At 55.9% G+C, this 12,020-nt stretch overlaps 1 protein-coding gene across 1 annotated transcript; it reads right to left on the bottom strand.

Moving 5' to 3' along the window:
* Nucleotides 1-1,102: 1,102 nt before the first annotated feature.
* On the bottom strand, nucleotides 1,103-10,259 carry KLHL17 (kelch like family member 17). Its single transcript, XM_075721500.1, has 11 exons — nucleotides 10,049-10,259; nucleotides 9,513-9,634; nucleotides 8,821-9,042; nucleotides 7,641-7,757; nucleotides 6,256-6,469; nucleotides 6,023-6,167; nucleotides 5,260-5,427; nucleotides 4,813-4,901; nucleotides 3,634-3,707; nucleotides 2,413-2,594; nucleotides 1,103-1,331 (listed from the first exon to the last, which is right to left on the bottom strand). The coding sequence occupies exons 1-11, from the start codon at nucleotides 10,257-10,259 to the stop codon at nucleotides 1,103-1,105; spliced, it is 1,773 nt and encodes a 590-aa protein (XP_075577615.1).
* Nucleotides 10,260-12,020: the final 1,761 nt, after the last annotated feature.

The raw sequence follows: 12,020 nt of genomic DNA, 5'->3' as shown, positions 1-12,020 counted from the left end.
CTTAAAAGCAGATGGGATGGGGAATTCCAGGACAGCATAAAAAATAAAGGGATATGAAGTCATTGAAAATTAAAGTATTAGCATTCAAATAAAAAAAGACAAAAAATTAACACCGAAAAAAGTAACACCAGGCAATCCTCCTCATTTAGAAGGCTGGACTGTTCTTCTTTAAGAACTGATACCTTTCCATAAACCCAGAATCTGCTTTGCAGAGAGGGGAACCGCAAACAGGCTGATCCGTTCCCAGCCAAACTGTGAACCAGGACCAGAGAGCAGGCAGCCGCAGTCACTTGAGCCTGGGACAGCAGTGGCATGGATGCAAACAAGGTCGCTCAACCCATCTGCCTGGCTGGGGACTCCCCAGAGCAATGGTCAGCTGGGATCTTAGCGAATGAGGTGGGGCCAGCTGAGTATGGAAACACTGGAGGGTTCAGGATGCTGCACCCAGTTTTGTCTCCAAACCTCACCTCCTCCAGGCCCTGCCCCTTAGCTGGGCTTCTTTTGTTTGTGTATTTTAAGGCATCAATTAGACACCATTGAGAACCATACAGTGGCCTCAGAGTCTTTAACAGTGCACAATAGGCTTGGTAAAGAGTTTGGCTACAGTGACATTCAGAGGAAGGTTGCACATTCAGCCGTGTCCTTGGGAGGAGTGCTGTCCACCTCTGCCACCCCACAGGACTCCTGGAAGCCTCCAAGGCTGGCTGTGCTCGTTATCATGTGTGGCACCGGCTGGATCCCGTGAATCCAAGAAGCAGCAATGGTTTAAAGTTTCCCCTCCCCAAAGAAAATACACATCCTTTGGGCGAGTGGTGAGATGAGTCTGAACGGAGCAGAGAGCACCCCCCTCTCCTCGCCCTCTAGAAGGAGGGTGCTCGTCCAGGAAGCACATTTCTAACTGCTGTGGTCGTGCTGATCCGATGTGTGCACCAAGAGCGGGGATGGCTCCGGGGGTTCGCAGGAGTGGTGGGGCTGGAGGCAGCAGCCGGAACCTTCGCTCTCCTCCTACAGCGACCGGCTGCCCCGCGGGGCCGGCCACGCTGGCCTAGCGCTCCGCCAGGCACCCCTGTCCTCTTGAGGTAAGGCAGGTCCTGATTCTTTGTCAAAGGCTCGTCGAAGACACCGACAGGGTGGGCGAGGAGGGGGGCGGGAAGTTGAGGAGTTCCAGCACAGCCACCCCCACGCTGCTCCGGCGTGTGAACATGCACGAGGCTGCTACCCACTTGTTGGTACGGGGGTTGTACTTCTCGATGGAGTTTAGGCTGGAGCTCCCATCGTTGCCGCCCACTGCGTACAGCCACCCATCCATGGCCACCAGGTCGTGGGTGCTCCTGGAATGACCATGCAGAGATGACAGGGGTGTGAGGCTCGAACACGGTGTATGTGGGGTGTAGGGGAGCTCAGCACCTCAGATGAACTGGCCTGAGCTCTGTCACCCCATGAAAAGGAGTGCCCAGCCTCACAAATGCCCAGTGAAAATGAACCGCTGGGACTCGGTCAGTCAGTGGCAGAGTGCAGTACAGAGCCTCAGATCTTCCCCTTCACTCTGATACCTTCCTCCCACTGAAGTGCCACCTCTAAATAACAGGCCCTAGGAGCCTAAAATCCTTGGACTTCCAAGCCTTAAATCATAGAATCATAGAATTGTTTAGGCTGGAAAAGACCCTTAAGATCATCAAGTCCAACCATTAACGTAGCACTGCCAAGTCCACCACTAAACCATGTCCCTGAGCACCACACCTACACATCTTTTAAATACCTCCAGGGACAGGGACTCAACCACTTCCCTGGGAAGCCTGTTCCAATGCTTGACAACCCTTTCCATGAAGAAATTTTTCCTAACATCCATTCTAAACCTCCCCTGGCACAACTTGAGGGCATTTCCCCTTGTTACTTTGGAGAAGAGATTGATACCCACCTCACTGCAACCTCCTTTCAGGTAGGACCATAAGGTCTCCCCTGAGCCTCCTTTTCTCCAGGCTAAACAACCCCAGTTCCCTCAGCCACTCCTTATAAGACTTGTTCTCTAGACACTTCATGAATCCTCACGCAGCCCGGCAACATCTCCTACGAGGCCTCAGCCAGCTATACCAGCTGGTCCTTTATGGCCACACAGACTACTGATAATAAATCCCTCTGCAGAAATGCCTGCTGCAGAACGTCCCCGCACTGCCCTCCTGGCACACATGCACCAGTCCCTCACAGTGCAGCAGGGAGCATGGGCTGCCTTTGTGCAAGCTGCATGGAGCCAGCCAAATGCAGCGTTAGCCAGGCCCGGGGGCATGGTCTGCATTTTACACTTTGCAGTGCCAAGCAAGGCAAGGCTGTCTGTGAGATGGGATCCCCATTCCTGACTGCAGCAGCTGAGGCTGCCCTGCAGCTCGGGATTGTGGCAGGGGCAGAGCTCCTTACCTACGGATGTTCATGGGCGCCACGCTCTCCCATGTGTTGGTTTTGGGGTTGTAGCGCTCAACAGAGTTAAGGCAGCTGGTCCCGTCATTGCCACCAGCCACATAGAGCATCCCCTCCAGCACGGCCACTCCTGCGCTGCTCCGGCGGCTTAGCATATTGGCAATGGGTGTCCAGGTGTTGATCTGGGAAGAGGCAATGTTTGTTTGTCAGCCAGATGTACAACCCATTTCCAATGTACCCCTGCCAACCCAGTCCTGTGATATTAGTCCTGCTCTAACCACCTAATGGTCATCCCCCAAAAAGACTTTTGGGGAGACCCCAGTTCTTTCCCTTCAACTCTCCCGCAGGAAGAGCTGCAGGCCCCAGGAGAGACCTCTGACAACTGGCTCAGGAAAGCACAGCCACAGCTGGCAGGAGTCCTGCCATCCCAGGGGCCTGAGCAGAGGGATCTCTGTGCCAGGCCACCAGTCACACCATAGCTGAATCCCAGCCCAGTCATGGGGGTTGAGCCGTATCCATTTCAAATCCGTACAAGTCATGACTGTGGCTTTACAGCTCATGAAAAACCTCCAGGACCTTCTCTTTTATCTTTTTGCAGTGGCCTAGCCTGCTCTAACAGAGCTGTGAGACCCCAGGCCCAACACATGTCCCCAGCCTGCCACAATCCCCGCTAACCGCTCTGGATGTGCATGCAGCAAGGACCTCAGCTGGAAGCTGGAAACAGCTCAGGGCATGAACAAGAACCGTTCTTCCAGAGAACTTGAGCTGGCCTACAGGCAATGGGGATAGAGAGTGTTCTGGTGGTTGGAAATCTCAAAGACATATCTTGGAGCCTGCATGGATGAGCTTTGGCTCATTTTGCTCTGGATCGCACCCTGGATACTCTGCCCCTGCAGAAGAGCTGGGGAGCGGGCTGATACCCACTCCATCTCATAGTCATGCCTGGTGGCTTAAGTCTCCAAGGAGGCAGGCAGGTCTGTATTGCACAGGCTCACGTGAGCACGCCTTCTGCTCCACTGCTGCTGCAATACCTTGCTAGGAAGTGGTCACATCTTAAGGTACAGCAGCAGTTTGCTAAGAGACCACGCATAGCTGATCTCTCACTGTCTGCTAAGTTCTTTAGCAGTTTGTGTGGCCCTCAGCTTTCTGCAGGGCCCTTCCAGGCACTCATCAGGAGGGGAGAAGGAAAAGGTTACCAGGCATGCTCTCTCTTGTATTTACCTGGGGCTCATACTTTTCTACTGTGGCTAAGTGGGATGAGCTGTCATATCCCCCAACAGCATAGAGGTTGCCTTCTGCAAAGACAGTCACACACACACAGGAGTTAGCTAAAGAGCACGGCCCCAGCCCCAGCACAGCCTCCCACAACTCCTGCTCAGGGTGCCCGTATAGGTATCAGCTGAGCCGCAGTGCCTCCTGCTCCCCTGGCAGCCAAGCTCCTCTCAGCAGGGCTCTCCCAGCTCCCCCTCCCCACGGAGGGACGGAGCCTTGTGAAATATTCATCAAGCAATTTCTCTGCCACACTGCAAGCTTCCCGAAGAGCTCGTTCGCCTGCTGCTTCTTGACCTCCTCATTATGGGAGCTGCAAGTGCTCCCCACCAGAGCAATGGGTTATTTTTAGCAGCGGAGGCTGGAGCAGGGGAATGCCAATAAAGGCCGTGGCAGGCAGAGGGGATGAGCTGATGATGGAGGGGAGGTAACCTCTGAGTCAGCACCGAGAGCTGAAACCAGAGAACAGGGCAGGGAGAGGCACCACAGGGACACCAGCAGTTCCTGGGACAGTGGGGAGCAGCGTGCTACCCTGGCATCCCCAGGGAGGTCCAGCACCTGCTAGGCTGGGCAGCGGTACTTGCATTAACCCCATAGCTGCACTGAGCAATGAAGTGGCCAGTTCCCACACTGCATCCTCCTTAAGGACAGAACTCATTCAGTGGAGTCAGGGGACATCACAGCATTGCACCTATTGCTGTGACACTCCTGGTAGAGACAGTTTTGACCCCGTGCTACCACTTGGATCATCCATAAAAGGACCATCCTGCTTTCATAATGAAGGAGTAATAAGGTTGTCTCTTCCTTTCCAGGGACAGGTGATCGTCCACAGCCAGTCCTCTTGCTCCAAAGTAGAAGGGGCACAAAGGAGCTGAGGAACGAGTTGTGGGTCCCCTCAGGACTTGCCTCCAGAATGTGATGAAACCCAACTACTAAGGAGACTGAGGAGGAGGGCAGGGGCAGGGAGCATGTCAGGACAGGGCAAAGGAATGGCTGGGCTACCCGGACTCACAGCTAGGTAATCTAGGAAGAAGGGGCAGGAACTAGAACAGAATAACATCAAAAAGAACCACCAGAAATGCAAGAGACAGTCTGCACAGAAGCCAGTCAGGTCCTCATGCCATCACCCACCTAGCGTTGCCACCCGGACGTAGCGCCTCCTGGTGCTCATGGCAGCGATGGATGTCCAGGTGCCTGTCAGAGGGTCGTACCGCTCTGCGCTGCAGCAGGCAGGGACACAGGAACAGAAGGTGTGACACTGGCAAAGCCCAGGCCAAAGCTCTTTGACACAGGCCCTCAGGGGCAGCTCCCAAGGAAGCTTGGGAGCAGACGGGGAAAACGGAGGGAAGGACTGACAAAGGCTACGTTCTGTTGTGGCACAGGGCTACAAAATGGGTTTTTCCCTGAAGAAACTTTGCCTGCACCAAAGACACTGGAAGACAGAGCTGGACTGCAAGATATCTACTCTGGGGCCGGTCCATCTGTCAGGAGCAGGCCTTGTCGGCTCCCCAGGCACCCAGCGCCAAGGACAGAGCATGCAAGAGCAGTGGAGGAGCCTGTGGCCAGGCAATCCCCTACCTGTTCAGGCACGAGGCCCCATCGTATCCCCCAGCAGCATAGAGAAGCCCGTGAAGCGCTGCTACACCCAGGCAGCTCCTCCTGGTGCCCATGGACACCTCAGGTTGCCAGGAATTGGTGACAGGATCATAGGACTCCACTGTGGCCAGATCAGAGGTCCCATCGTAGCTGTAGGGAGAAAAAGGGAAAGCGTGTAAGAGCTGGGAAGCCTGAAATGCAGGTGAGGCTGCAGGCTGGTCCTACAGCTCTGAAGCCGACCAAAAGCCTTGGTCTCTGTCACCACCCCTCCCCTCTCCCCCCTGCCCAGCATCCTGCAGACAGAGTGCACCGAAGGACCTGCTGCAAGTGCAGAGCCCTTGGCTGAGCTCTGCTGGTGGCCTGCAAAGAAGGCAGGGCTCAGAGGGCCCCCACGCACTGGGGCAGAGGTGGGCTGGGGAGTTAGCAGGCTCTGAACAGCCTGCAGCACAGGGCTAACGCAAACGGGAGGAAACAGCGCGAGTCTAGGACGTAGCCGGCACCAAAGAGAGCTAGCAAACTCGCTGCTCGGAACTGCAGGGGCAGGGGAGTAGTCTTCAGTTGCTACTCCTGCAGTTAGTAACCCTGAGATACTGGATTGCTTCATCCAGAGGCTGGCCCCGGGAGGCTCTGCTGGCCATCCCTGCTCCCAGAGCAGCTCTGTGCCGCTCTCTCCATCGGCTCTGTTCGGAGGCGGCTGAAGGCATCCCTGCCAGCTCCCTGTGCACGCCCGCCGTGCCCTCCTTACCCGCCCACGGCATACAGCTTGTTCCCAATGGCAGCAACGCCCACTCTGGCCCTGCGGGTCGACATGGAGGCCACCATGTGCCACCGATCCGTCCGCGTGTCATAGGCCTCGCAGTCCCCGTGGATGGCGAACAGGCTCCCCCCACCTGCGCACAGGACGGCAAACAGAGCAAGCAACAGTCCAAGGCCCTGGGAAGGGGTCTGCGTGTACGTGAGCGCGCGGCGGGGCCTTACCCACAGCGAAGAGCACGGTGCTGGCCCCCTCGCAGCGCCGCGGCCTCGTCCTGCTGTTGCTAAGGACCCCTCTCTGCTCCGGCATGAGGTGGTACTTGAGGGCTTCGATCAGCAGGTCCTTGCACTCCGAGTGATGCCGCACCAGCAGCTCTGTGTCCACGTTGCTCATGAGGAAGTCCCGGCTCAGCAGGGGCAGTCGCACGCACTTCATAAGCTGAGGGGAGAGGAGTCGCACCCCATCGGCAGGGCAGGAAGGGTTCGTCCCAGTGCTGCCCCCACAGCTCCCCTACAAACCCCTGGGACCCTGGCAAGGCTGACTCCACCTGGAGATGTCACCCTGCTCGCTTGGCAGGACAGGCACCCGGTGACAAAGGGCACCGAAGCACGTGCAGCAATTCAGCCCTAATGTCTCTGCAGAGCCAGGAGCCCTCGGCCCGGCCGTGACAAGTCCCACAGCCACCCCAGATCCCCACCTTGCCCTCTGCCAGTGCCCACATCTTCTTCCAGCACCCATACTACAAGTGACAATCCTCGCTGCGGGGCTGCAGAGCCCAGACACCACCTCCCTCTGCCCAGCACGCCCCATGTTGCCTGCATTGCCCACAGGAGGGATGTCTGAGCGCACACAACCAGCAAGGGTGGAGACAGCACTTCTCTAGGGTCAAGCCCTGGGGTAGGTGGAAACCCGGGGGAAACCCACAGACAGAGTCTTCCTCATCCTGCCCCATCTCAGTCGCAGCCTTCGGGAGGACACCTAAGGATGCCTCCTCCCACTGCTCCCACCCGCTGCCTGCCTGGAAGCATGAGAGCGGCAAGGTGACAGGAAGCCAGGGCTGCTGGAGGCACCGACAGCCTCCACTGCAGTGCGAGGCTGCATCCGTGAGAGGGTGCCCACGCTGTGCCAAGCACTGGCAGCCCCGAAGGAAAGTGCTTAACCATGTCTTCTCCAGTTGCACCTCTGGCAGGCAGGAGGCTCGCAGATCCATGCTCCAAGGTGCAGATGCAGAGAGACAAAAGCACGAGTTAAAAGAAGTCCTCCCCGCTCAAATTTGCCTGAGCTTTTTGTTTGTACGTGAAAGCTCAGGAAGGCTGCAGGCAGGGCTGAGCTCTCCTGCTGCCCACATCCTCCCCAGAGCTCCACGTGCCCAAGCTGCCATGGGTCAGACAGGGCATCCCCTTGGATTTGTCAATAGTTTGGACTTCACTCTGTGAGACTGAACTTTCTCAGCAACACCCTCATCTATGCCTGGACTGGAAGTGCTATGGCAGAGACCTGCTGTCCCTGCCCTCTGGCCACCTTGCGGCTTCCTTCCGCTGTGTATCCACCCAGAGCAGGCACTCAGAGCTCGTGGGTAGAACCAGGACAGCTTCCCCGGCAGACTCACCCTAGGGACATGCTGTCTTCTGCTGTCTACATCGTGTTTGACCCAGCTGAGCACAGCCCGGTACACCTCCTCCTCCGATGGCACATTGAGGCTGTCACTAGAAATGAGGTCCAGCACCTGCAGAGCGGGGTGGAAAGGGCAAGTGTTGGTTGGTGTGGTTTGGGAGGAAAGGACACATTCACACACACAGGTAACTGGCCCAGAAAAACAGCACTGCCAGAGGCAGAGCCTCCACCTCCTATAGGTGCTGGTGGTTGAGGGGTGTACAGCTACTCTCTCTCTCCCTAAATGCAGAAGGATCCAAAGAGCAACCGGGTCCCCCGAACCAGGCAGGTGCAGCTGTGCCTCCCCTCTCCTTGCAGCACTGGCGTGGAGACAGCTCTGCCCTCGATCATCCTCCTTGGCTCAGTCCCCCCATTCTGTGTCTGAAGCTGCTGCAATGCCTGACACTTCCAATCAACATCAGTGAGACCAGGCAGGCGATTCTGCTTGCACCCATCCCTTCAATATTTCGTGGGATAGAGCCAGGTGCCCTGGCTGTTCCCAGCTCGCTCACTTCACCTGCCAAGGACGACAGAGCTGGAGCAAGTGGAGATGCGTACCCTCCTCTTGCTGCCACGCACCCCACTGCCCGAGAATGGGTGAAGGGAAGTGTCTGGTATCCTGGTGAGGGACCGTACAGGGTCGGGTGGTGCAGAGCAAGGACTAGGAATGCCCGCTGGCCAGGGCACAGCACAGCACCCTGCAGGCAGTGATGAGCCGGGGGCCATACTGGCACCACATGAAGAGCAGCAGGAAACATTAGCTGAGCTCCGAATTAAACATCACAGCTACGTGACCAGGGCAGCCAGGACTTACTCCTTGGCCTGTGCTCCCAGAGAGAGAGCAGTGTGCTCAGAGCTCACGTGGCAAGCACCACCGACAGCAATTATCCCCTGTGCTACCCTCCCATACCTATTTCACACAGGATTAAGCTCGCTCTCTGACAGCACTCTTCCCATGTATTGTCTCTCTACCGAACAGAGAGGACCAAAGCACAGAATCTGGGTACACTCCCCTGCCAAACCCTGTCCCCTCAGTGCAGGTTCCTTGGGCTCTTGAAATGCACACTGTGCCTTCCAGGACCGAGCGCAAAAAGCTTTGCCACACCCATACCTTCACACTCCCATCAGGACCTCACCTGTTTAAGAGGCAGCAACATGAACTCCTCTGTCTTGGACACCTCCACGAAGTGTTGGAGGACATACTTGTGCGCAGACTTGAGGAGGTCGCTGCAGGAGTGCGTGTCAGCAAAACCCCGGATCCCCAGGCAGTTGGATGGGTCAAGCTGGCTGAGTAGGAACTTGCAGCAAGCATCCCGCACACCGTTGAGCTGAAGCAGGCTGGCAGCAGGAAGAAGTGTCTGGCAGTGGAAAAGAATGGGGGAAAAGAGAGTTTCCAGGGCAAGGAAACCATTTTCACCCTCATCTCACTGCAAGTCAATAACAGAACAGGCTTACTGGGCACCTTCAGGCACACAAGCACATAGGGGACAAAGCATTCTTTGTTTCCAACAGGACTAAGACAAAGAAGAGCTGAGAAGGACACCCGTAACTCCCCACAGGGCCAGGAAATGGCAGGAGAACGGCAGATGCTCAGGACTAGACCTGGCCATTGCATAGTGCTTTGAGGAGCCATTCTCAGCCACAGCAGTCGCAGGAGCCACACCTCTAGGTGCAGGGGAGCAGACAACTCCCTGACCACTGCTAGATGCAGGTGCCATCACAGAACAACAGCTGAAAGTGCTGAGCAGAGGGAGAGAAGAGCCCCCAGGAGGTAAGTCTCGTACAGAACGCTTTTGCGGAGAAGAGAGATTTGGGGGGAAACTCCTACCTGCACATTCCCCTCGCCCACCACAATCTCGGCCGTGTAAGCATATTGCACCAGCTGCTCCAGGGCCTGCGGGTCAATGTCGTGCAGCGTCACGTGGGTCTGGCGGCTCTCACTCATCTCATCTGGGGCAACACAGATACTAGACATGAGCAAAGTTCCCACAGCAGGATTGTTTCCCCTGAGGAAGACTTGACAATGCATGGAACAAGCTGCATCCACCTCCACAGCCCAGCATCACAGCCCAGACAGGTCTCTTGCCCACCTCTTAGCAAGGAGAAGCAGCAGTATACTCTAGGGAATGGGGTCCATGTCTGCAGGGTGGGCATCAAGATACCTGCGCGAGGGGTTACGGGCAAAGGGCTTTATGGAAGGGAGCCAAATGAGGAGCATTACTGCACTTGCTCACAGAGGTGATATCGCCATAGGGTAGGGCAGCGAGACGAGGGAGCGGGACAGAAAGGGGAGGGCTTTGTGGGGAAGAGAGGGTTTGAAGAGCAGGGAGACCCTGGCCATGGGGAAGAGAGGACGCTACTTGCTTGTGAACATGGCGTGGAAGTACGGGCTGCAGGACGCCAGCACCACCTTGTGGGCCTTGATTTCCTTGGTGCCCACGTGGAGCACAATGTCGCAGAGCAGCCCACGCTGACGCATGCGGTTCATGCACACGAAGGCGTCGTGATAGTGCCGCTTGGAGTTGTGGGAGATGCTGTGGCCGTCGCGGTTGAGGAGCTGCACACCCCCTTCCATGGCTGCAGGTGGTAGATGGTGGGCTTTCCCTTCTCAGCGGCACTGACATGGGGGAAAACCAAAGTGTTACCCAGGCAGGAATAGCTCTAGCCCCAGACAACTCCTGTAGCCCCCAGGTATGCCCACCACTGCTCAAAGACCCTGTGCAAGAACAGCTCCTGTCTAACCAGCCCCTGCCAGGGAAACATCATCCTGCTTATAAACCAGTGATGGGGAGGAGACAGTCCCTGGAAGAACGCAAGTAATGCAAAGCGATGCTAAGACTCTTCTCTGTTCCGTGACACTCACTGCTTCCCAGCTGTGTTCATCTCCGGATCGATATCCTCCTTACCTGCCTTCAGAAGGGTACTGCTCTACAACACATGCACTCACACTGGTTTTCCTTGAAGTTGCACCACCTCCAAATCTGCCTAACAAGGTGCATTTCCATGCAATATCAGCAGAAGCATTGATCTTAGAAGTCTCACCAGGGCATGCCGGTCCTGCATTGATCAAACACAGCTTAAATAGACCACTAGAGGCAGCGAACATGACAACCCTGATTAGCCTAAACAAAAAATAACCAGGGAATCCTGTATCCTAAAAGGCAAGAGTGATGTTATGGACCACAGCTCTTCAAGTGGTGGCTCCTTTCCAGCTTCCAGAAGATGCTAGGAGATTTGTAATGCTTGCACCTGCCTTCAAAAGTTGTGTTTAGAGAGCTGCTCTCTTTCCCATGCCTACACAATTTGGGAGGATAAGGCAGAGGGCAAAGGCAATTGCAGCACAGAGCTCTACAGTCACAGTACAGAATCCTGCAGACCTGGGATTCAACTCTTCCTGCCATTTTGTATTTCAGGCGTCTTTTTGGACAGAGGCTGGGGATTCCCAGGTGGTCGGTTAGGGAACAGGATCCTGATCTCCACTTCCCTCCAGCGTCCTCTACCCAGGCATGTCCAACTTCACCACAGCCTCAAGGCTGCACCAAACAGTGCTGCTCCAGCACCACAGACTCCTGCGCCTGTGCCAGCCTGGCAGGCAGGTTGGGCAAAGCAGAGCTCCTAGATCTCCCTGGAAGCAGCCCCAGCTGAGACCCTGGCTGTCCTTCCAAGAGGTAACTTTGAACTTCAGGTAGTTTTTGTTCGACAAGGCTGACAGGAGGGACAGAGAGCAAAGAGCAGAGATGCTGATCGGGCAGCTGGGACCCGATGCAGAACTCAGTCTGCACATACATGTACACACCACTGCGCGTGGAGCGGGACAGTCCTTCCGCACAATCTGGGACAGCCCAGGCAGGGAGCATGAGCATAAACTCAATCAGTTCGCAGAAAACAAAAATCGCCTAATCAAGGAATAAGGGCATTTATTTGTGCAAAGGTGTTTTCCCTTTCTGTGCTCTCCGCATCTAGGCTGCTCATGGTGTTTCGAAAGGCATTTGACTGTCTCCCTGCCAGCAGCACCCGAAGGAAAGGTGGGGGAGTGAAGAGAGAATGACTGAGCAGCAGGAGGAAGAAGGGGGAGGGAGCAGGAGAAAAAGGCAGCCTGAAGAAAAAAAGCCCGTGTGCTGCAATTGTGCGCCTGCCCCCGCATCCCTGCGGCGAGAGAATCCCCTCAGCCTCTGTGCTCCTCACGACACCTACACGTCGCCAGCCGTGCTGAGCCTAAAAATAGCAACCCACCGTGCTGTGCCTGCTCAGCCACAAATGCAGCCATCTATTCGTTTTTAAATAGCAATTGTATCATGTACTAGAGTCTGGGGGAGGAAAAAAGATGAATAAACAT

The sequence above is a fragment of the Pelecanus crispus genome, chromosome 15 (genome assembly GCF_030463565.1).
Source record: "Pelecanus crispus isolate bPelCri1 chromosome 15, bPelCri1.pri, whole genome shotgun sequence".
In the NCBI taxonomy this organism is placed as follows: domain Eukaryota; kingdom Metazoa; phylum Chordata; class Aves; order Pelecaniformes; family Pelecanidae; genus Pelecanus; species Pelecanus crispus.
This window is presented reverse-complemented; position numbering and strand designations above follow the sequence as displayed.